The sequence below is a fragment of the Theropithecus gelada genome, chromosome 4 (assembly GCF_003255815.1).
Source record: "Theropithecus gelada isolate Dixy chromosome 4, Tgel_1.0, whole genome shotgun sequence".
Classification (NCBI taxonomy): domain Eukaryota; kingdom Metazoa; phylum Chordata; class Mammalia; order Primates; family Cercopithecidae; genus Theropithecus; species Theropithecus gelada.
Window position 1 is genome coordinate 106,747,709 of NC_037671.1, and position 26,058 is coordinate 106,773,766.

General features: G+C 40.1%; 1 protein-coding gene across 2 annotated transcripts in view; it reads left to right on the plus strand.

Annotated features, from left to right (window-relative positions):
• Positions 1 to 26,058, plus strand: part of SOBP (sine oculis binding protein homolog) — a 172,803-nt gene that overhangs the window by 90,899 nt on the left and 55,846 nt on the right. For both annotated transcript variants that reach the window (XM_025383025.1, XM_025383026.1), the window contains exon 5: positions 7,408 to 7,503. In XM_025383025.1, the coding sequence (XP_025238810.1) occupies positions 7,408 to 7,503 (96 nt within the window). The remainder of the gene's footprint in view (positions 1 to 7,407; positions 7,504 to 26,058) is intronic.

Below are 26,058 nucleotides of genomic sequence, written 5' to 3' on the forward strand. Positions count from 1 at the left end.
TGACATCATTTAAGGAGATGCTCATGGAGGCCATAAACATGATTCGATTCCCATTATCTTCATGTTGCATATTTGTTACCATTATTCTTTGAAGACTCCAAATTGGATATTAAAAATTTATGATATATATAAAGGTTTGCATGATGTGAAAAAATAGCTGCAGCAAATAAGTCCATCTCATCCATCAGAGGTGTGTGAGCTGTCAGAGGAGCCTGAAGAGATATGGAGAAGGCCTGTCAGTTAGCCAGTTAAGGAGGATGGAGAATTAGGAGGGCCTTCTCTGTTAAACAGCTTCTCCTACAGCCTACACGCTAAATGGGAATTTAAATACATTTGGTTAAAAGAACGAAGTAAAACAGCACCACTGCAGAAATCCCCATAGACAATCGACAAGCAGATGAAAGGGAAGGCAAGGGATCCTGATGCAGACATTAGTAGTAATGTGAATGGAGCAGATGCCTGGGTCCAGAGATGGATGTTTCTGGGTTACTGGCATATCTCCAGAGCAGAGAGCCTGATGCCAGGTGGGAGCCCTGTGTCCAGGAGAAAGCCCTCCACCCAAGCTGCATGCACACATAATTTTATTTGAGAACCATGCAACTTTCTACAATCTGTTCAGTGACTTGAATATTTGCATATAAATAACTCGTACTTAAGGGATATCCATTCATAGAGGTAAGCAGTTCAGAGTAGAGAAAAACAGAACACTCCAGGCCTTGGCTTAAGGAAGAGTGAGGGCTAATGAAACCATTCGATATATATTTACAGGATTGTTTGTTATATAAGAGACTTCATACATAATGCATGGTCTCTGCCGTCAAGGAGTTTCCAGTCTGGTAGAGGAGATAAGATATGGATGGTAACCAAGGAGTCTCAGACAGACCTGGGACTCTAGGAGAAGGTGAGATATCAGAAACAGGGAACAAGGTGCCCAGTTGTTTAATCAAGGAATGGACTTTTGAGGGTGAGAATTTGTTGGACAAAGACCAGAGGATCAATCCAGCAGGGATGTGGAGGAGAGAAGCATGTAGGGCGAAAAGATGATTGGCCAAAGTCCAAATTGAGTGCAAAATCTTCTGTGAGGCCAAGACCCTGGTAGCTAACCAAGTAGGAGGAACAGATGTTGGGCAGAAGTGCACTGAATAGTTGGTGAAGGTCTAGGTGTGAGGAAGGTGTGATCAGATAGCTCTAGGAGAGCCCTGCTAAGACTTGGGTATGGAGAAGACTCCTGAGGTTCAGAGGCAGAACACTCAACTGGTAGGGACTCGAGGGCAAGGCTGAATATCCAGCCATAGTGTTAAAGGATAGAAACCCATTCATTTATTCATTTGCTCACTCTGTCATTTATGGAACCCTTATAGTATGCCAGGCACTAGTCCAGGATCTGGACATTTGAAGCTGGACAGAACGCAGTTTCCACACTCAAGGACCTCTTTGATTAGTAGGAGAGGCAGACACACACATGGTCATAATGCAATGCAATAAATCGGTGTGGAATGTAAATACATACAGGGACAGAGGGTGCAGAGCTTAGGTGAGGACCAGGAGGAAGAGTCACCAATGACTTCCTAAAGGAGCTGCAGTCTGAACGAAGGCTGAAAGGACACGTAAGGATCTGCCAGCAGAAGGAGAGATGGAATCTAGTTCCATCAGAAAGAATGGGGTTGAAGGACGGGAGACCCAGTAGAAGGGCACTGAGAATTCAGACCTGAGGAGTTGGGCCACTGAGATGAGCTCAACAGTGCAGAAACTCCAGGGGAGGCAGGGAGCTACTCTGAAGACCTCCCTATGTTGTTCCCATCAGAGGCAGGGGTGGCTGAAGAGAGGTCCCAGGTATCTGTCCACTGCAGGACAAAGAAACAGCACTGACCTTTAGTTCAAGTTCACAAAGACATTCACAGCACACTGAAAGGCAGTGTGTGATAGCTGCTATTTATTCCTGAGCTTCCTCAAGAGAACGTGTGGACACATTTGAGAAAGGAAGGCTAAACCAGAAATGAGATTTCAGAAAATGAAATTCCATGCATTTTCAGAGCAGTGTCCCCATGCTTTTACCTTGAATTTCAAAAAGAAATTCTGTTATTTTTGGTTCCAACAATTAGTTATAAAATATAAAATCTATGTCCCCTATTTTCTCCTCTCCAGTTATTCAACTATACACTTATTCTCACAACTTTGAGTTGCACTGTTTTTGGTGTTCTTAAGTCCGGTAACAGTGCCACATGTGTGAGCTGACATGTGCTGTCTCTGCTGCAGCATAGGAGGGCTAAGCTTGGAAACTCTGCTGTGCTCTCCCCAGCCCTGATTCCAGGCAGAACCTTTGCTTGTTTTCAGAAGAAATCCTGAGATCACAATGACACAGAAGTATAAACTCCCATTCATCACAGGGAGGTATTAACTCTGAAGCCTAATTATTTTTCCACTTAAATGGCAATATTGTTAACCTTTTCATGGAGTCAGAGACATCACACTTCTCTGGGGTAGGCAAGTGGAGCTATTTCTAGAATGTGTTCCACCTTTTCTAAAGGCGTTCTCCAGAGGAGGAAGAATGCCGAGCTTGCTCCAACACGCACATGGCACCGTGACTTTGTCCCAGAGGAAGCAGTGAATTCTTTAAAGAACTAAAGTTTGCCGTATTGTAAGAATCAAAATAAGAGAAGTGAATTGGTGCTGATTCAGAGGGAAAGAGAGGTGAATACAAAGTTTGTTTAAACCAGAGGTTTTTGAAGTAGAGAGGCAATTACTGTAAATTTCTCATATCATCTAATATTTATCTAAATGTTAGGCAAACCATGAAAATGGATACACAACTGTCAGCAAGACAGGGAAATTGCTTGCAGTTTAACTGAAGGATTTTTGTTTCTGTTATGGCAAAAAAAAAAAAAATGAAGTTTCCTTTGAATAATAGGTCAAAAATGCACCTTTGTTCTGACAATCACATTTGTAGTAAAATGCAAAAAAATAGTCCCCCATTTGCTTTTCCCTGTAGTTGGCGTAAATATCTAGCACATTAGTCAGAATAAAACTGTTGAAAATAAGACACAAGGAGAGAGTTAGTTCATCATGAAGTGCCTTGATGTGCCTTCTTTCAGAACTTGTCACTCTGGAAAAAAGTCAGACATGAACACAATTCTTCTGGCCCCAGCAGATATCTAGAGCCGACAGTGGGGTGGTCTACTCTCGACAGGCAATTAGAGAATGCATTGTCTGCAGAGGATTTAAGAACAATAATAAAACCAGCCAAAAGTTGGTCTGCTTTATATTATTACCATGAGTCAGTGATTCTGAACAATTTTAGTGTTCACATATTCCTCCCTGAAGGGGTCATCGGTGTCATATGTCCACCCTCCTTGTTAAGTCATTGTCTGGCACCCCAAGTGGGGGCAGATGTAGAATATATTAAATATAGTAAAGCCTCTGACTTTAATGTATAAGAGGTTGTAAAACAGTATGAACTGATTCTCTATGTAGGGTAAGGAAGGTCCTATGGATTTTGTCTAACATTGCCACCAAGTTCTGTGAATGATCCAGCTCATTCTTACAGATCACTTACTGGGCATCAGGCAGTGGCTGGGCTGAAGATACAGTGGTAGAAGATCAGACTCCATCCTTGCCCTTAGGAAGCTTGTAGGCTAGTGGGGGAGACAAAAATCACACCAGTGATTCCAAGGTTGCAACCATGTTGAGTCTAAGAAAGACCACAGAGGAGATATTTGCCTTGGATGGAGAGGTTTAGGAAGGCCTTTTTAAGGAAGCAGTACGGTAGTTCTTCCAAGATTATTGGTCATACCAGAAACTAAGAAACAAACAAATAATGATAGTTTTTGCCCACAAGCAACTAGTTGTGTAATCTCTTAAATCTTTTTTTCTTGAGACAGGGTCTTGCTCTGTTGCCCATGCTGGAGCCTGGTGGCGTGATCATAGCTCACCGTAACCTCGAATTGCTGGGCTCAAGCAATCCTCCTGGCTCAGCCTCCCAAGTAGCTAGGACTACAGGTGCATGCCACTACACCTGGCTAATTTTTTTGTTTTGTTTTGTTTTGGTAGAGATGGGGTCTCCCTGTGTTGCCCAGGCTTTTTGAATATTTAGGGTAAGATCTATCATAGGGACTACATCCTAGAGGTAGAGTGTTCCTTATCCAAAATGCTTGGGAACAGAAGTGTTTGGGATTTTGGAATATTTGCGTTGTATATGCTTACTGGTCGAGCATGCTAAATCTGAAAATTCAAAACATGAAATGCTCCATTGAGCATTTCCTTTGAGCATCATGTTGGCATTCAAAAAGTTTTGTATTTTGGGGTGTGTTGGATTTCAGATTTTTGAATCAGTGGTGTTCAACCTGTATATCCCCCTCCCCACTGGAGCACAGTGGTTCACTCCAGTGCCTGGGACTGGAGTGGTTAGAGAACATTCTGGCAGCTATGCCAAGGGCCTCCCCTTGATAGCTGTAGACACTCCCCTTAGATCAGCAGTTCTCGCCCTTCCTTGGTACATTACAATCTCCTGAGAGCTTTCTAAAAACCACCTGTGTCCAGGCCCCAATTAAAGCAGAATCTTAGAAGGGAGGGGGGTCAGATACCAATATGTTAAACAAGCCAAAAACAAACAAACCACCCCAGATGATTCTAATATGCAGCTGGGGTAGAGAATTCCTGCCTTAGATGAATGCACTGAATTCCACTTATTCCTGTCATAGTAATTGAAAATTACACATTAAAAACTTCACAATGCAAAGGGGATTACAGTGGTGAGAAGTGTGCGTAAGTTCTTATGTGTGCACACAAATACACGTGAAGGTGATGGTTGGAGAACTCCTTATACTTTGCGTGCTTTTCATTTCTGTGGCATGTGGTGGAAACATGGCAAATGGCTGAAGGATAGAATTTCTTGGACTCTGGAGTCAGGGTGGGTGTTAGAGGACAGGGCATTCCCAGAGCCATGGAAGTTTGATGCAGAGGTGAACATAATAGTTCAATAAAAAAGCAAGTTTCTAGCCTTCTCTCTCCACTTCTGAATCTCTTCAACCCCCCTCTCCTTTCTCTTCCACTGCTACTTTATTTAACCTCATAAATTATGTGGCTTTATATGAAGTCTGTAGCCCCTTTGAGGAAGCACATTCAAATCTTCGGTAATGGGATTTTTTTTTGTCCTTTAAACACACAAAAAACATTGTGTGCACCTTACGTGTAAGTGGAATGAATGTATTTTTGCCACTAATGTTGAAAATATCCCTAGGCATCTGGTGTGTATGAATGTGTATACATAGTACATGCATAATAAACACATTCCACCTTATGAATATTTATATACAAGATACATATATATTGAATATAGACATACATATGTAAATAGTAGCCCTTGAAAACTATATGCAAAGTGTGTTTCCAAGCATATGTATCATAGTGCATCAGGAATATAATAAAGCTACTACCAAGTTTAGCATATTTTGAGGTGGCATTTTCTACAGAGTTGTTTATGGTAGGGTCTACTTACTATCCACGTATGCGTTTTTTCCATCACTTAAATGTTTGCTAAATATCAACTAAAAGCAAGGCACTGGGCATGGCAGAATAAGAAAGATGAAATTGTTGTGATCCCTGCCTTTAAGAGACCTGTACCTCATAGAGTGGCTTAACATTTTGTTATGAAGAGTCTAATATTGTCACTGCCCATTGGCATCTTCCTGCTTTCTTACAACTGCCTTTCATTTATGTTTGCCACTGCTGCCTTTGCCAGTTGGGATTTAAAATGCGACCCATTTGAGCTATATTAATTTAAACCCTGGCATAGCTGCAAAGTTGTTCCGATGCCGTCAGAAGATGCATTGGTCTCAGTGCCTTGTCAGCCACTGGACATGAACAACAATTAAACTTTTTTCTCTGTCACATATAGCCAATCCTATAACTGCATTTTTATTTTAGTCTGATTTAGTAGGAAAAAAAGGCACCAAGCCCTAGGGATATTGATAAATCTCAAAAGTGAACCAAAAGAGAGCAGTCTCTTTTCCCCACAAACTTCTTGTAACCTAAATATTACTGACCATGACATTGCACTTCCAAGTTCCATCTAGTTCCTTCCCTGGGCTAGGTAGCAGCAGCTTTCTTAAACACAAGCAATACATTCTAAAATGTACAAAATATGGATCTCTTTCTAAAATGACAAGCCCCAGTATAGCCAGGGAGCTCTGAGTGACGCTCATCAGGGCAGATTTTACTCCATTAAAGGAGAAACAATACATAAGCGTTGTCATCTCTGCCACAGTGTATGCTCATTGTTTTCTGCCCCCTCAATCCATACATAACAACAGGTAGTTCTCAGCTGTTCCCTTGGTGCCAGACATACATTTTATCTAAAGAGACAGCAGACAGAACTACCTGCTGCTTCCTGTGCGGCTCTCCCTGTGTTTCTCTCCTTTTTCCTACTTCACTAGGGCTTTTAAAAATCAGCTGGCAGGGAGCCAGGAGCTCATCATTTTAATGCAGTGTAAAATGGAATATGCATAATTATATGCAAGCCATATGTGAGGGAGACAGCTCAGCTGTGAATTTCAGGAGGCCAGGAAAGAGAGAGCAGTTAGGGCTAAGATGAGATGAGAGCAGAGCGGAGTGCAAGTGTCACCCAAATGAATGGTTTAATGAGTGTGCTGCAGACACGCCCCCTTTCACCTACCTCTGCCTTCTCTCCCACTCCAAACCAGAAACCGGTGGAGATTAGAAAGAAGACTGTATGCAAGCGGTATTGCTAATGGGTTCTGTTAATGTCTCCATTTAAACTTCAGCTTTCTTAATTAACAGCGTAGATCAAAATAACCAGTAACTTTTTAATGCAGCTTTTAAATTAAGTCTATTTTTTTTTTTTTTTACTGCATTTGATTGAAGAATCATGGTTCTTACCAGATCATCGCTCCTTTTAGATCTTTATTTAAAATTGGAGGGGAATCAGTTTATCTCTAATAGTATTACAATGCAAAATATAATTATGCAGATTGCTTTTCTTATGGCCTTGCTATTAGAATTTTTTTAAAGTGCATTATCTAGAGATTGCTTAAGCATGCCAAAAAGTTTAAACACGTATGTATGTCGTATAATCCTAAATGTGCAATGAACAATGTGCACTGAAAAACTAAGGTGGTGGTAATTGCCAACAAAATTATTTGATTTTGGTTTGCTTGATATTGTTTTAAATATTACACCACAATGAATTTGCATGTTCAAATTAAACAATGTAAAGAAGAATAAATCCCAAATTTTGATACCTAAAAGGCGTACTGCGTATTTAAACAAACTTCTTAATATTGTTGTTATTTCTGGATTCCCGTTTGTTGAATTATCTGAGCTGTTGTGCTTTTAGCTTTTTTTCTTCCATTATTTGTAAGTCCCTAAATAGGCCATTATATTTCCCTTCAGGCTAGAGATGAAGATGGACATGCTGAAAATTTTCCCCAGCAGCACTATGCTAAGGAAACTCCAAGGCTTGCCTTCAAGAATAACTGCGAACTACTTGTAAGAATAACATACTTACAACAAGTCTAGAATGTTACTTTAGCACAGTGAAAACAGTTTTTGAAAGGGTTTGTTCATGATTACATAATTTATGAAATATTATAGTTTTCTGTATAGAGTTCTAAATGCTAATTCTGATATCACTGAATATTAATTTTAAGATCTCAAATTGTTTGCACATCTTTTATATCTGATTATAGAGCTTGAATGGCCCTGTACTTTATTAGCTTGTTTTGTTTAGTAGTTTATAAGCAGCCACTTGGAGAATGGCTAGTAAAGTTAAAAATATAGAGAAAGACAGTTGATATATGTAGCTTGGGAAAAAACAACCTCACCCTCACCCCTCCTCCTACGTCCTCATTGTACACTATTTTAGGAGACGACATGGTAATATTTTGTTCTGCTAGGGAAGATAGCAGAGTTGACACGCAGTACTCCCTTTAGAATTCAAGTATTCCTCCACTCTCTTGCCAAACTTAATCGTCTCTCCTATGCAGAAGGAGTCAAAGCAGTGACAGGGTGCGGGGATGTTTACAAGTCATGAGAGGGAGGATATCAGCTGTGACATTGAGACTCTGTTCCAATGCAGGGTTAATTTGCTGTTCATTTTAGCATTTACAGCCAGACAAGATGAAAAGCAAGCAGGAATGCCTATTATATTTCTATTAAATGAATCTGTTGGGACCTAATGTTCTTGATTAGCTTTTGAAAATGAGTGCTCTGCAATGCATTTTCTGTTTACCTAAAGTAAACAGAGAATGAATTGTCATTTATTTAGAGATTCAAACACTCCTTTTGAAAATGAAGCTTTATGAGGGATCTAGCTATGTTGTCCCTAAATGTTCTTTTCTTTTCACTTGCATTAAAGCAAAACATTTGTTCCAACTAAATGAAAACACTGAAAGAGAATGAGGATGCTCAGTTGTTACATTTTGAGGTAGTCTAATTTCTGTTTAGTTTTTTGGCCGAATATAGTACAGCTCTGCCAGGTCTCTGCATTAGGAAATCCCACATGTAACAGTCTTTGGATTTAGCTCTGATACCAACTGTTCATTAAAAACAAAGTGTCCAAAGAGCAGGAGAAGAGACAAAAATATAGTTCTTACCCATTCTAGCCGCAGTAGCTACATGTTGACAGCAAGAACCTCCTTTTCCCCCTCCACAGTCTGCACAGTTACAATTGCACTACTCATTCTGTGTGTGTAGTCCCTTGACCAACAAATCCACAGGCAAATTTGCTGCTTATAAATGTAATTTTTTTTTCTGAAAATTTAACTTACCTTATATTTTATCTTAGGACTCTTAAACTTCCAGGACTGCTAGCATTACCTATTCTGAGGAAACCCTTTTTGTTCATTTTGGTTTTAATGTTTGATTATTCAGCAGAAGACCACAGAGGCCCTTATGCTGTGTTTTGGTATCAGAATGCTTTGGGGTAGCTTACTTCTTTTTAGAGACATTGGTAAAAGTAACATGCCATATTTAATTTTTGTCTATTTGTTGGAAAAATGAACATGTTTGAGTCCTGGTTGTGGTCAGTTTATGCTGGAGGAAGCAAAACATGTATGTGAACATCGTTTTTAGCTGTCTTTAGGGAAAGTAGATGTTTTGTCATTGCTGTGCTTAAACACATTGTTGTGTTGGCAGTAGTTTTGAGCAATTTGGTACAATCTTTGTCCTTCTAGTCACTGTTAGAAATGCTTTATTTTGGTCAGTATACTTTCCTGTGATAAAATAAAAGGAATAAAAAGAAAACATAAGTAAGCTTATTTCTCCAAGGAGAATTTTAATTTTTTTCAGCTGTAAGAAAAGTGATGGTGTTTGGCTGGTTATGAAGCCCTTCTCTGAGAAGTTATGCTTCTATATGAAAAAGACTTGTTCATTCATAAGAAAGAAATAGGAAATCCTTGGAGTTTTCTTAGTGCAGCTTAGAGCAGATTTTTAAAGAATCTGTCAGAGAAGATTGCAAGCTCCACTCCAAAGTGCTTTTTTAGCTGAAGGGTGGTTCTGCCATCTTCTTGCATGGATTGCTGCAAGAGCAGTAGCCAGTTCAGAAAGCGTGGGAGCTCTGGAGAAAGCACTGAGGCACAGGGTGCCTCTGGGCCCCCAGATGATCAGGAGCACATGGCTGGAAGACTAGTCCTCTGTGCCACAGACACTGACAGAAAGTGCCCTGACCAGGTAGATGGGACGTTGCCTTGACTTTATGACTGACTCTAATGTCTCTGCCTGCTCCCCACCCCCACATGACTGCTTCTTGGAAGAGGGAGGAATATTAAGTAACTTAAACAAAAGCAAAGCAAAATCGATGCCCGGAATACACAAGTGTGTGTAATCAGAAGGCAGTGACAAACAAAGCATTGGCTGATAGAAAAATCTGCTGTGCAACTGTAGATTTCCTGTAGGGTATTGATTTTTCCATTTAAATCCCAAACTGTGATATGTGCCTTCACACTTAATGTACAACACAGATGACTAGATATTTAGCTTTGTGGCCAAGATCCTTTAGTTGGTGACTGTGCAGCAGTTTCCTTATGCTTTTTATTAATTTTGAAAATGAAAGGCTGTCAAGATGAGTGACATTAGATGAAATGAGTACTATTTGATATGTCACAATTCACTGTGGCCCCACCTACCTCTTCATAGATAGGCATGCACACTTGCACGCATGCACGCACACATGCACACATACGGGTATTTTGCTGGCATATCTAAGTTTATGACTAAAGAAAACTTTTAATAAAAGAAAATGTAGGAATTTTCTATCATGTTAACACTATAGCAGCCTGGTTTACAAGAGCCTGGAAAAGGGAACATTTAGAGCCAGCCACGGGTGAAACTAGCCCTTGCCCCAAATTCCAGCTCCATTCTTGGTCCCTTTATCATTACTGCTTCTTTCTTCTGGGACTGGAAGGCTTCTCATTTCCTCGATTCAAATGCTCGTATCTCTGGCGAGAGGTGGGTTCAGAGCTAGAATGAGGAGGACCATAAACACGTTATGAGCTCACTTTTTCTCCTCAGCCATGACTTTCTCAATTTTTGAAAGCCCACTGAGAGTAAAGACCTTGCAGAAATACAGCATGAGCTGGGTCATTGGAGGGGAAAGACCTGTAGTGCGAAGAAGAGGAACACTGAGAGGGTTTTGAGAAGGAACTGAAGACTCCTGAGCCTACTCCCCGAATTTTCAAAAGATCAGTCCAGAGAACATCCCTGTGTTCAGGAAGAAGGTCAAAATATAACCAAAGAATAACAGCAACTGATGGAGTATTACGTGTTTGGATAAAAGCCAGGCTTAGGAAGTTTGAAAGGGGAAGTAAGAGAAAAGAAACTCAGGGGGGTAAAATCAGCCTGTCTCCCTCAGTTCCAGATTCCTGAGTTATTACCTAGACAACGTCTGAATTCCTTTGGCTTTTCCTGAGGCTGTTAGGGGTGAGGGCTTTGCAGAGGGAAAGGGAGGGAGCTCACAACTGGGAGGTGAAATAAAAATAGCATCGGGGAAGAATTCTTCCTGGTCACTTACAATGCCAGTGTAGGGAGAATATGAAAACTACTTTAGTTTTGTGGCAGTGTGATCAGAAGTGATGAGGAGAAGAGATGCTTAGGCTGTTTTTCTGTGGGCTGATTTTTCCATTTCATTTCCTTGTGGATGTAGACAGGTGGATTATAAGAGTTGCATGTAGGCCTTAGGCAGTAGAAATACCCCGTGCTAATCCAGTGCTCAATAAACATGACATTATTGAGCATCTTCTATGTACAAGGCATTGTACTAGACAGTGCAGGTAGGGACACAACATAGAAAAAGACACAGTCCCTTCCCTAAAGGAGCATGCAATTCAGTAGGAGAAATAAGGCACATACAGTATCATAGACATAAAAAATGTGGGCTCTCAGGTCTTGCCCCAGCTAGACTTTATACACTGTCATCTTGGTGGTATAGCTAAGGATCACAGGCACAAAGGCTTAACATTTATTGTAACATATCTGATATCACATCACACTTTTGGATCCCTGTTTCACCCCCTTGGATCTCTCTGAGCTTCAGATCTTTTGTAAAATGTGATAATAAAAGGAAATAACCTCAGAGCATATCATAAGGGTGGAAAATGATGACATATATAAAGAGCCAGGCACATAGTAAGCACTCAGTATATATTAGCTGCTGTTATTATCATCTTCTTATAGTCATGATTGTTATTGCATAATGAGCTGTGCCCCAAAAGAACACTAGCAAAGTTCTTGGAGTACAGAGGAGGAAGAGATTTTTTCTGTATGCAGTCATTAAAAACTTAACAAGGGAAGACACCTTTGATCTAGGCCTTTCATGGGTTGGATTTAGATCGTTGCCAGAAAATGTAAGGGAAGAGGGTGTTCCCAGCAGAGGAAAATAGCACAGGCATGGAGGTGGGAAAGTATGGGCCAGGTGCACCACACACAGGTTAGTATCTAGGCTGGCCAAGTGTAGAGTACCCGAAGGCTAAGGAGTGAACAGGCAGGCAGTCCCATATGCAAGGGTCTCAATAACTATCGAGTCTGGGTTTTAGTAATTCTGCTTCATGGGAATTCCTAGCACTTCTGTGGATTAAAAACATTATTATGGAAAATTTCTAAGTATACAGAATTAAAGTAGTGGGAGTCATATAATGACTCCCCATGTACCTTTCGCCTAGCTTCAACAATTGTCAACTCAGGACTAATCATGCTTCATTTTCCTTCCCCACATCCCCCTCCCCCAACCTGGTTTTTTTTTTTTTTTTTTTTTTGCTGTACTATTCTGAAGTATGTATTCTTTTATGAGGGACAGATTTGGATTTTTAGTGTTTTGGGTTTTCTTTTTCCTTTTGTAAAATCTTTAGGATCCCTCTTCTCTGGCTAGAAAGAATCCATTGATACTGATTAAACCAGGAATTAGAGCTTTGGGACAATGCATACATAAAACAAATCACTCTTGGTTATATATTGTGCTTTTCTTTCCCTGCTCAACACAACCTTGGTAAAGCTTGGCCAATCAGACCCAGTTTTAAAAGCCCTTAAAGTGAAAGACATCACAGTGCCAGTGATGACTTGAACTTTCTTTATTCTCAGGCCCCTGGTTCTAAGTGTATTTATTTAAAAACAAAATCAGATGTCTTTGCAACCCAGCCAGACTCACCAGTACATGTTAGCTTCTCACAGTCATGAGGGGAAATTCTCGATGGCTGCCATGTATTAGCCATTGCTAGAACTTTTCTGCTAGATCACGAAGATGTAACAAGGACTCCTGAAAGGTGAGAGAAACTGTCCTATTTCATTTGAAACTTAATAGGTGTCTCAGAATAGGTGCAATTGACTAAAGACCCTCCCCCTAATGCTGTTGGTCTAATGAAAGTCAAATTTATGCCCCAGCTCAACATGAATTTACATACTATTGCTTTGATGTTACAGCTGAGCAGCACAGGCACTGAAAATTAAAATCATGACGGCACACACTGGAACTCACATCACATCAAACAAAACATCATATGATATATGCATGCATTGTGTACTATGTACCAGTTTCCTGAAATAGTCACTGCAATAGCCCCACAGGTATAAAATAACCAGAAAATCCCAGGGGACTGGCTGCTGTCTAGAGAAACTTAGCCGGTGTCACCATTTTTTTTTTTCCCCAGCCATCTTCCAGATCCCTTTAGTTTGTGGTTATTCCTGTATTCCCATAGTTTTCTAAACTATCTTGGAAAAATAGAACTTTCCAGAAATAAAAGTCACAATCTTAGACTAAGCAAGAGGCAGTTCTGATAGAGGTGGCATAATTATGCTCTCCGCAAGACCATCTAGACTTTAATACAGGCAGAAGGGATGGATTCCACTTGAGTCGTATTTCATCTGCACATTCCTCTGTTCCCATCTGTGCTGGTGTTTCACCTTCTTCTTCAGCTGTGTCTGCCACTTCCCTCTCACTCTTCAGCCTCTTGGCTCCCATTTCTGCCATAGTCTTGTAGTTCAGGTCCTTTCACTTTTCTTGTATAAAGACCCTCTTGACCACAGTTGACCATCTCCCCTCCTTTCCTGTGCATGCAAACCCTATTTTACCTCTCTTTGTAATTCCATTATTTGAGAGAAAATCCACATGAGGGAGGGCTAGAGTTGCTCAGCTTCTGCTCTGATATAGGGGCCTTATTGGGGGACAGAGTCTTGATTTGGCAGGCTCTCCTTTCCAGAGCATGGGGGATCTTTGCCCTTCAGATTTCAGAGCCATTGCATACAAATGTCAGAGGTATAATGGTTTGGTTTTCATGCTGGCTTCTCACACAGTCCATCACAGTGATTCTTGGAGCCAGAGGGAGGTATGAAAGACTGTGTGTTCTCCAAGGGAGGCACTGTGGTCTGGTGGATAAGAGTGGGAGTCCCAGTCCTTTCTCCGCAGATGTGCTAGCTGTGCACCCTGGGCAAGTTTCTCACCCTCCTGAGCCTCAGTGTCTTTATCAATATGGCGAGGATAAATACAGCACCTGCCTCCCTCATAGGGTTGTTTTCAGCAGTCGATGAGATCATGTATATGAAACATTTAGTATACCTAGCACCTAATAAAAGTTCAACAATCAGTAGTCTTATTACTAACAAAATGGAGCTAGAAAGATACAGTAGTTTAAACAAAATCTTGAGGCAGATGCTGGGAGTACCTGTCTTTATTCTTCAGCTTGAGTCTCCTCCCAATTTGTTTGGATAAAAACTCAAATGTAATATTTTTAATTTGGGTAAAAGAACTTCTGAGAAAGGGTTGAACATCTATCCACTTGCCTTTTTATGCCCCGGGAACTAGAGATGCTTGTTGGCGGCATCGGAAATGTTGCTGACTTATGAAGTACTGCAGTATCTGAATACCTTTTCAGAGGATAATCTAAAATTTCCAAAAAATAGTATAGTATTGCAGTGAAGAACTTGGACTCTTAAGCCAGATTATTTTGTTCATATTCAGAAATCTCCTCCACTCCACCCACTGGCTATGTAGCAAATTACTGAATCTCTGTGTGTCTGCGTCCTGATGTGTGAAATGAGGACGATAGTAGCTGTTGGGTAGGGTTGGCCTGGGGTCTAAGTGATGACTACCTGTAAGGTGCTTAGAACAGTATTTGGTAAACAACTGGCACTCAATCAGTGTTGCTGTGATTATGATTATGATTATGATTATGATGATTTATTCCAAGGTTGCTTGCTTTCCAGTACATCATAGACTACTACTTGACCAAATTTACTAGCGATGGAGTACCTGAAAGTTTTACATGTGCACATTTGCATGAAAACCCCACAAAATTTCCTTTTGAACAATGAAGGGGACAGCACAAAGATAATTCTTAGCACTGAGCTTAAAGAAAGAAAAAGACTCAAGGAAAACTCTCTACACTCTCTACATGGTCCCAGACCTCTTCATTCTGCCTAACCATTTAATAGTAAAAATTTTAATGTTAAAATATGCAACTAAGAACATAAATGCGAAGCAAAGGAAAAAGATGTAATTTACACAGAGCCCTATCTGCCATAGAAAATGGGTGTGCCTCTGATACCGTGCAAAGGGAAGGAGACAAGAAATCCACCTTTGTGAGGCACCTCCAGTGAACGAGCGCTGTGATCTGTCTGTATAGACCCCTTTTAAGGCCCTTTATTCTCACTGTAACTTTTCTCAGTAGATATTGCTGTTTCCATTTTAGAAGTGGGGAAATTAAAATGCAGAGATGGGATACTCCTTGCCCTGGGTGAGGGCAGGAGGCCCGGTGAGCAGGCACAGAGCTGGAGCTTGACCCACATCTCTGACCACACACCCATGCTTGTGCTCAGGCCAACACATGCCGCTGCCTTCTCAGGGTAGGGGCCAGGTCGTACACATTTTTACATTCCAGGATCAGAGAAGGAGTGCAGTCTGTGATTGTGGAAGGAAGGGATTAAGAAATTAATTCAAAATGACTCTTTCTAGTTTCTTTATAGTAACAATTCTTTGGTAGAATTCTGAAGCCAGAAAGAATATTTATGGGGAATGTTAGGAAGGGCAGTTTATTCAGAAAGTCATGGCAATGTTTGCGGATTCCCAGTGCATAATAAATTGTGGGGAACAGAGCCAAGGTATATAGTTTTTAATTTGGTAGACTTGGGACATTAAAAGAACAGCTGTAGACTATAGAAAATATATTTTTCAATGTGATATAAACATTCGAGTGTCTTTTTAAAAATCTGACTGCTATAGATTTTGATACTTTTTTTTTTTTTTAGGATCACTAAGGCCTTTTAAAAAAATCTTGAACTATTTTGGTTTGTTAGGGTTGTATTCCTTAGAGTGAATGGATCTATTTCTTTTGAGATTTCTGGCCATAAAATAGCATATGGGAGTCAGTCACATTCTCCTTTATTGTTTTAATTACTAGAACTGAACAATTACCTAAAATACCAAAGAGAATTCACCTCCAGTGGCTTCAAGGAAACTATAGATCATATGTCAAGCAAAACCAGGAAATCAGATAGGATATCAGTTATCAATATTAAAATGTACCAGTAACCAGCCAGAACTAATATTAATCATATTCAGTTATGTGCTTAGTTTATGGTTAGAAGAACAAGCTAATGAAAGTCTCTTGAGAGGAAAAGGGAAAGAGTATAAAAAATATTTGAAGTGGAGAAGAATGACATATGTGAGTAATAAGAGAGGCAAGAAATTAGAGATGGGAGGACTGGTAAGGGAATTTTAAAAGGGAAGAAGGAAGATAGCAGCCCATGCGTAAGCTTCAAATGAGCAGGTTCAGGAAAACAACATTCTTCAAAATAATGTATTTCATTGCATTTTGGCTTAAAATATTTTTCCTAATTGTATTTTTTGCATACTTCCTACTCTTTGTCTCTTCCTGGAGAGCTACGTGCCACCAGGAACTAAGACTTTTGCTAGAGGACAGTAGGCATTCTCTTTTAATTCCAGATGAGTCTACCCTGGCCGAGAGCTTTGTGTGTCAAGAGCCTTGTCTCTCTCGTTCATTGCTGGATCCCTGAGAACCACGCTTAGCTCACACCATTTTTCATGAATTCTGAGATGCACTTTTCCCCCCTAACATTTTAATATCTCAGAAATGGGAGTCATATATTACAATTGATGACCTGTCATTGTTTAATTGCCTGTGTGTGTGTGTGTGTGTGTGTGTGTGTTTCCTGGTGGTATTAAAATAATGGCATTGTAACAGTCAATGGTGATACAGATTCAAGGAACCATGGAGGTGGACGCTTAAGAATTATTTGTTGAATGAATGTATGTAATCAAATATCTCCCTGGTTCTAGTTCAGGTAAAAATGAAATACTTATGAGTTGGTTCTGGATTGTATGTCTGCCGCCAGTGAGGCGGGGTGGAGGTTGGCCTCTGGCTATCTTGGCTGAGCATTTTAATGCTGTTCACTTTTCCTTGAGTGGAACTGATAGATGGCTTGTTCATTCTTGCAAGTGAAATGTTAAATCAATTAAGACACACCCCAGATAAGCTGAGTTTAAAATAAGAAACTTTACTTTTGCCTTATTTTTCTAGAAAATTGCTTTTTGTTCTATTTTGGATTACATATCCATCAATATTTCTCTTGCAAATTCATGGAGATACATTGGTAGATGAGCAATAATCTCTTTCTCTGTCTCTCTCAATAAAACAAGCTATAGATTTCATTAGGATAAAGTATGTTTCTATAGATTAGGATGCCCTTATCCATCACCACCACCGCCACCGCCACCATCTCTTAGAGAGCTTCCCAACCTACAGAAGAGACAAAGTATATATAGGTATATTATCTATACTTTAGAATTTCATAATCTGCATTCAGTATATCAAATTGTGTAGGAGAAGTTATGCCTCAGACTTAACCATGTGAAGTACTCTGCTGTTTTTTGGTGTTCTGATCTCATTTTAGTTTGGTTTCCTTTGAATGGAAAATTTGAACCTGATTTTGATATTGGAGCAGGATGTGCTATTCATTTCTCTCTGTGAACAGGGAGGAGAAAAGAAACACATGAACATTTTTCAATGGCAAAGCCTGACATGGGAAGGGAGGCAATATTTGAATATTGAACATGTGCTAGGATAAGACTTTCACCTAAAAAGTGTTCAGATATTAAGATATGTGAAATATTTGGGGCCCTTCATTAGATAGCTATTTCAATAAGTGATGCTTTTAAGTTTCAAAGTGTCTGGTAATCGTGTAAAGACACTCCCAGTGAAACACCATTTTTGGCTTAGGGAAATATTTATGTACTTACCAGATAGCTTGAATTTTGAAAATATGCAACGTTATTGCATAGATACACATATAAAATACAATATATGAGGGCAAATTTATATATCCCATGTAGAAATGTGGATATTTATATATAGGAAAAGGAAAATAAACAAGCATTACTGAAGTATTTATGAGTTTATGGCATTTAACTCATCTCAAACATTTATGCAGTATTTTTTCTATACTAATTTAATGTTTATATATGAATACATAAAAATAAATAACATGGAAAAATTAAGTTGTAATGGAATTTTTATTTTCATTTTTCCTTAGCCTTCATGCATTTTGATTTTTAAACAATGTTCTGACTGTCATCAAATCAGCAAGTTGAAAATTGAGCTGCATCAATGGAGACAGCCGGTCTTGATAATTCAAACCAAAAAAGACCTTTTCTCGAGGGATATATTCTCCCTGATTTATTTGGTCTGAGTTGTTTCTCATAGCTCTAATTTATTCTTTTGTATACACTACATGAAAACAATGTCTGTAGAGATTTAAAGCCTTAAAAAAAATCTGGGTATTTAATGTCGTGGACGCATCTCAAAAAGTGGAATTCACATGAGAGCAGGTGGTTATGGGGTGTGTGTGTGTTACCCCGATTTTGAAGACATTTGTCTTTCAGTCGACATGCATTTATTAGGTATCTACTGTCTCCCTAGAGCTGGGCTTAAAAGTCGTGTGTTGTAGTGCAAACAAAGTATAATGTAAAATGTGCATCCTTCTCATAAGTTTACAAATTTGGGCTAGACAAAGAGAACTTTAAAAAAAAAGTTTACAAGCTATGCTTATGTGAACAGTGTACTTCCGGTGTACAATAAGGTGCCAGGTGGGGTAGCATGGTGATTAGACAATGGAAATACATATTAAAATATGTATGTGTGCAATAAGGAAGTAAAGTCTGTTCAATAGGGAAGGAATGATGGCCTGGAGTCATCAGGAATAGGTCCTTGGAAGAGATGAAGGTTGGGCTGGCCCTTGGAGGGTGGGTAGCAATGGAAGTGCATCCTAGAGAAAGAGAAGATGTGGAATGATGATGAGGGGGGTGCGCATCATGCATATGGGGGCCAGTTGGGAGACTGCCTGCACTGGCATCATTCTGTGAGTGGTGAGAATAAAATTAATTCAGTAGGTTGTGGTCAGATAATAAAAACAGTAACAGCCAAACAGCTAATTTTACATTTGGTATTTTGGCTATGGGTATCTCTGTTAGGTACCTGAGCCAGGAAGTACCATTATGAAAACACTGTCTTCATGGGTTGGAGGAGGGGAGCAGGGAGACTTCTAGAAGGCGGTTAGAACAGTCCAGGCACCCTGTGATGAGGACAAAGACTTCTAACAGCTGGAAAGGCAAGAAAGTGACTCTGCAAATGACTGTCCAAAAATATTGGTCATCAAGTTTTTATGATCATCTTAATATAAATAACTGGCAAAGATTTCATCTCAAGCCAATTTTCCTGTAAATTTAGATTTTGGATAACAGTCTTAAGTAGCTAGTTCTGTGCGGTGGGAAAAACAAGATCGAAGTAGAAGCAAGAAACTGAAGTTTAAAAATATTTGTGATCCAGAGTGATTCAGGGATCAGTACGATTTAAACTACAAAAATGCAAAATAGGAACGAAAGATTCTTAAATGTGGGTAGAGTCTCTAGTACGAGGAATGCAACAACCCCTTCCCCCTGAAAGAGCAGAGAGACCATGTAGTGTATATGCCCTGGAATCACTTCCTGGCTGTGTGGGTTACCGGCTTTGTGGCCTTGGGATGGTCAGTTTCTGCATCTGTAAAACAGAAAGAATAACTGTATGTGCCTTTTAGGGTTGCTGTAAAAGCTAATTGAGATAATAAATGTAGTGTGCTTGTCATTTAGTAAGTGCTCAATAAAATGTAATTAATAAAGAGAAATCCTTTTGTACTCAACTTTTAAGAGAAAGAAGGAAATACTAACAAAACTCATATGAGTAGTCTGAATCCATTTTAAAAATGAACCATCTTATGATATACAGCTTTCAATCATATGGATTTAGCTTATTCTTTACACTTTGCACATGTATAGGACTCTAGAGAACTGGTATTTATCCAGTAATAATCCTAAATATTTTCAAGATCTTCATCAAAGAAAAAACATTTTATTTAATTTGCTGGGTTTATAAAGGTAGAACATTTGATTAACATAAGATAATTTTTGAGAAAAAAAAAAAAGGAGGCTGCTGATCTCCCAAATTAAATTTATTAAAATCCCGCATTTCTTAATTATTCTAATTACCTGACCATTTAAAATCCTGACTTTCTTTTGGAAGTGAACACAAGCACCCACTTTTTGGGGTCATCTTTTTTGTTTATATGCTGATAAGTTTCAGAATATATCAATTAGGTACTTATTATTGATTTGATAAATCAGTTTTCCTTTGTTCTGGCTTAGATGTCTGGAATACATTTGGGACTTGTTTCAGTTGTAAAAATGAACAAAGAAAGAAACAAAAATCCACAAGAATGTGGGCAAAATGTCATTTAGTCAAAACTCAAGAGCATCTCCCCTTGATTAGAGCTCCTCTTTGAAATAGTTGGGCTGCCCATACACAGATTATCAAGGTCATGTTCAAGATTAAAATGAACTGTGGGACAATAAACTGCCTATTATGGTAAGAAAACATGCAAACAGAAATTGAGACCTAATGTCTTTCCTCTGTCCTGGCTTTTTTCTTTCTGAGCCTAATATACCTATTTTGTCTGATTTAGTTTTAGCTTTAGTTATGCTTTCTAAAATTACAATGTGTGTGAGGATTGGAATTTTTCTCTTCCAACAGGAATTAGGGTCTGTGTGAAATGCCTTTCCTCCTACGGGAATGGGAAGAGCCACATACCTCCCTACGTGTTGTGCCTGGTCAGGGCTGCAGTGTGGAGCCTCTCACAGGGCCCATGATGTGAATATGCCTCCAAGATGCAGTGGCCCTGCAGCCTTGCTGCTAGAAGGCTGGTTCTCAGTGTTAGCCCCTGCAAACAATGACAATACAAGGATTACTTTTTAGATGATGAAACTAACCATGCAAAGTTAATGTTTAGATTTTGAAGTACAGGTTTAAAAAATATATATGTGGTTGAATCTACTGTTTAAAAAAAAAAAAAAAGACCAAAATTCATGGGTTTACATTTTAAGTTTTCTATTGCAAGAAAAAAATGACAGGACTGTTAAGGACACTGATAGTTGGAGCTGAAGCCTGAGGATAAGGGCCTTGGAATCAGTTCTCTTTCAGTATCAGCTGCCATAATCATCAGCTCTTTGGTTTATCCTGGCCAAGATATTAGTTTCCATAAATTAGAGAACTTTATGCAAGTGCCATATACCATCATGTTTACCACAGAATCCACATCATCAATGCCATCTATCTAGTCAGCAAGCTTTTATTGGGTACCCACTATGTGCAGGGCACAAAATCATTTTGGATGGGCATGAAATGAACTCGATTTTTACAGATCTCTACCCCTCATTTTTACAAGATCATTATATACTTACTTTATATTATTAAATTATTTAGAATTATATTGTTAAATTATATAATGTATATAAAATAATCTTAATAAAGCCTTTGAATAGACACTCAAGAAATATTGGCTGTATGAATGAATGAACAAACCATACCGGTGTGGCTCTCTATTGGCAATTTTCCCCAGTCAGCTCAGACTCCAAGGTCTCTCCTGTGTCTAGGGAGTTGTCAGGAATGTCTAGAATGTGGCAGCATTGGCTCAGTTGAGTTCCTCTCTGACATTATTTCTGAGTTGTGGAGTTTCTTGGGCAGAATGAATAGAAGCAGAAGTTGTGGCAGCCACCTATGGGCTCTGACAGCTCTCTGTGGCCCCATCCCTAAACTACGGCACATCTCGTGGTCTCCCCATACCCCAATAGCCCAGGTTTGTTTCCCATATAAGAGTGGGACCTGGAAAGAATTTTCTCCAATTTGCTCTCAACTCCCCATATTCACGTGTATGTTTGAATTTAGCTACTAGAGAAGGTATCAAATATTGTAGAAAGACATTAGGTTTAAAAATAAGTGTTTGTCATCTTTTTGAAACTATTTAGATTAAATTTTAAATGCAAGAAACACTTTGGAAATTACTTTGGAAACACGACTCCATTCCTAAATTTAAGTGTCACATTTGCCCTGGCTGGTCTAGCAGGGCAGGCCGGTGCCTCCAGAGCCTCTTCCCCCTTCTGTCTCTTTCTTTCTCTGTGTGTGATTTCCACACAGAATGTCAGTGGGTCCAACATATAGTTGTCTTTGGAACCCCCATTCCGCTAAATTGACCCCATAGAATAATCATACTTCTTTTTGAAATGGAACTATGCAAAGTCTTGAATTTTATTACAGAATTTAATACCAATAATTACTTAAAATTTAATGAATTTCACTACTGACTTAATTGCTTTTGAGTAGTTCCACTTAATTTATTAAAGAGAAGCAAGGACATATTCATTTAATGAGCAGCAGAAGTCTTGCCCTCACATCTGCCTACATTCTCTTTTCAATTAATCAATTATAGTCCAATGGTGTGTAATTACACATTAAGAAAGTTATTGGATAGCTCAGCATGCCTGTCCCAGGAGGCTCATGAATACACTACTATAACACACCTGTAATGACCTGTGCTTAGATCTGCAAATTGTACTCATTGCTCTCTCTCTTTCTCTTTTTTTCCTAAATTAAGATGAGAGCAATTTCCATTAACTTTTTGAGTCACATCTAGTCCATGTGATATAGAGAAAGGGTAAAAGAAAGACTGAAACAAAAGTAAAACTGGAAGAAAAAGATTTGATCTGCAATTATAAGTAATCTGCCTTTTGAAATTAGCTTCCTGAGACTCAGTCCTGATTGGAGGACTGTTGCAGTGTTTCAGAGGAGCAGGGGTTGTCTATCTGAACAGTGTCTCCTGAATCATACCAAATACTTGAGAAAATCAGACCAGCTTTATTTGAACTCAAATAGTGACTTGCTTCTCAGCTTCCTTCAATCTCCTGATGAGAGAAATAGGAAAACAGGAAAACCTTTTGAAATCACATTCAAGCAAATTTGCTTGGCTTGTTTCAAATCAAACCAAAGTCTGGAACTGATCCCCATGCAGGAGCGCTAAGCCTCTGCATAGCAACTAAGCCACGTTTAAAAAAAAAAAAGAAAGGAAGGAAGGAAGGAAGGAAGGAAGGAAGGAAGGAAGGAAGGAAGGAAGGAGAATCCACTAGAAAGGCAACACAAAGAGCAAATTTTACTTCATTAATGGCCTAAAGGCTCAGGTTAGTGAAGGGGTCTATTCCAGTTATGTCCTGATTTATGCTAAACCAGTAAAACCCAGCAAGAACCTCTTAATCCAAGTTACATAGTCAGAGACATTCTAAATGCCTAAACCAACCAAGCGATTTTAAGCAAAATAAGCTTTTGATGTCTGCACAACTCAAAACTCAAGAAGCAATCTGTTGACATTTTCAGCAAATGCTAACTTAGTCTGAGACAGAGGCAGCAGTGGGCTTCTTCACAATATTCTTCTGGGTAAAGTGATTCTTCTCCCATTCCCTTTCCCTTCCCCCCAACAAAAAAACCTCTGCTTCCATTATCTGTTTACTGAAGTACTGACAGGGCAGATCTACTGTGATTAATGGCTGTCCATCAGAATAGAAAGAAGGATACATTGATACTCAGCTAGCAGATGCTCATGAACATGCAAATGAATGTGGTAAGCCTTCCTGGTCAGGAAGGATTTGCTTTGTTGATGTTTTAAACTCTGCAGCCAATTTTGGGCATTTTGTGTGCTCTTTTCCCTGCTACGGCCACTGGCCATGGACACTCTGCTGACACTTGGGCAAAGCCTGCCTCCCAGTGTGCCTTCTGGGGATGCCCTGAATGGAGAATGGGTGTCAGTGGCAGAGGCACCCCGTGTACTTTCAAGGTGTGTCCTTTCCTGGCACTCCTGGCCTGTCGGGACAGATGTCTCTGCCCAAGGGGCTGTCTTCCTGTGTGGGCTACGTTTGTGGCATCTCATGGGCCTCCATGGGGTTGAATTGTAAATAGTGGCCACCACATAAAACATGCCATCTGTACCCCTGTGGGTAGTAGGATGGAACACAAAAAAGATTTATTCCAGGAATATGAACTGATGTTTACAGACATGCCAGGGCTGACTTTTAAAACACAGTGGAAAACTGTCTCAAAAGCAGCTTAAGTACCATGTAATGGAAGACCCCCAAAAAGTACTTTGGGGGCATGAAGGAAACCTCTATGCTCAGAGAGATGCACTAAGCTAGCATATCCACGGCAGGCCCCTTTTCCCTGAAATGTGAGATACCATGAGGTCTCATCATGAGTTTCTGAGAAAGTAGGACTACACTCAGGGTGCCTGTGGCTCTCATGCTTTGGGGACCTAGAGTTCCCCAAATCCCCAGCCCCTGCAATAATGTTCAGAAAATGAAGGGGAAGGAAATAACTTTGGATTGAGCAATTGGGTCTCCTTGGGAAAGTTTTCTTATTTTCTGGCTGGGACTCAGGGCTCTATTGGGGGCATCCTTTGTTGGTGGCATTATACTCACAGGCAGACATGGGCACCTTGGCTATCATGTGATGACCATATGTCCCAAGATTTGCACACCCTTTTCTGTTTCACCTATAGTGTCTGTTTTCATAAATCATTGGTCTTCAAATGAGTTCAGGTGGCCCAGCATTTGGAAATGTGCCAGTCTTTTGAGAATGCCGTGAATTATTGACATATTTAATTCCCATTGTGTGAACTGAGAGTCATTTTTGCCATCTTTAATATGGTTATGAAATGAAAGTCATAAACAAGAGCCAACAGGTTCACAAATCTATAATCAAGCTGTCTAAGCAGGCTGGACTGTTTCTGGTGTTCTATTAGTATTCCTTTGCCACTTGCTTGTTGGTTTTGTCATCTGTGAATGCTTGTTAGCAGATACAGTAGCCTTGGTCTGTGAGATAAATCCTTGCCTAGTGAATTTGGGCAATTCTTGTTTATGCATGCTGTGGTTATTATCTTGTGATGTAATTTTGTTTCACTGCTCGTCCTGTTCTAGAGACCTGGCCACTCCTCTTATGAAGAGTGGCTCCTGACCCCACCCCCTAATCCCCCCACACCCTCTATCCCACCTCTACCCCTACCCCACCTCTACCCACATCCCATCCCCACCACCCCCCTCCTTATTACCTGTCTCCTCTCCCCACCTCCTTCTCTTTGGAAGCTAAGAAGGTGAGGTCAGGGGACAGGCGGGCTCCCTGAACCTTTACTGCAATATGCCTATGAGGACACCCCCAGTGACATGGCATAATAACACCCTTCAAGTTGGCCCTGAAGCGGGGTGAGGTTTCTGGACCCAGACCTGCACATTGTGTCAGCACCTTGGAGCCTGTGAATCTCTCATCAGGCAGTGGCATGTGTGTGTCTTCGTGGGTGCGTGCATGTACATGCAGCAAGTTTCGCTGAAGATTCAAGTTAGTGAAGGGCATTTATGTCACAGCACTGTGAAAAATTTAAAATTAAATATGACATTTCAGTTCATAAAAATTCTTTGGCCATCTGGTCCCTGGAATTTCTCCCTGGCCTCACTTCCCTTCAGGTCCCTGTCACCTGTCAGTCTGCTCAGAGCCTTCTTCCACTTCCCCCCTCCACTCTGCATGTTCATCCCCCATGCTCAAATTTGCCTCAAATTCTGATGCTGAACGAATTAGTCGTCAACCAGACAGCCTTTGTGCTTCCTGTATTCTCTGGATACATTTCCCTTTTGTTCTCATATTTTATATACATACTACAATAGCTCTTTTTCAAAGTCCCAGTGGGAATAGAGCAAGTCAAAGGAAGGCTGACACTTGTACCAGAATATTAAAGACCAGGCAACCCCATTTCCAGGCCCCCGTGGGGCCAGCAAGCTGAAGTGGGGGACCCAAGAGGTGCTGCAGTTCAGGGGTCTCGGCCTCTTGACTGCCCTTATCCTAATAAGAGATGATGGCTTCTAATTAAAGGAAGGAAAATATGTAGGCGAAAAACAAATTTGCTAAATCAGTGCGTTAACATTTCTTTCCAATGGTCTGGGAGAAGAGAGATTTGAGTGCAGTAGCAGCTTCAGCTGATCCAGTTTACCCACAGTGTGTCCTCCGAAGCTGAGTTTGGGACCCACTGTCTCTGCTGTCTGAGAATGTCCCAGGAAGCATGAACCTTCAGCATCCTGGTGTGACTCCCAGACTGCCTCTGGCTCCAGGAACAAAACCCACACCTTTCCTCAGACCCTGTGCCCTGGTT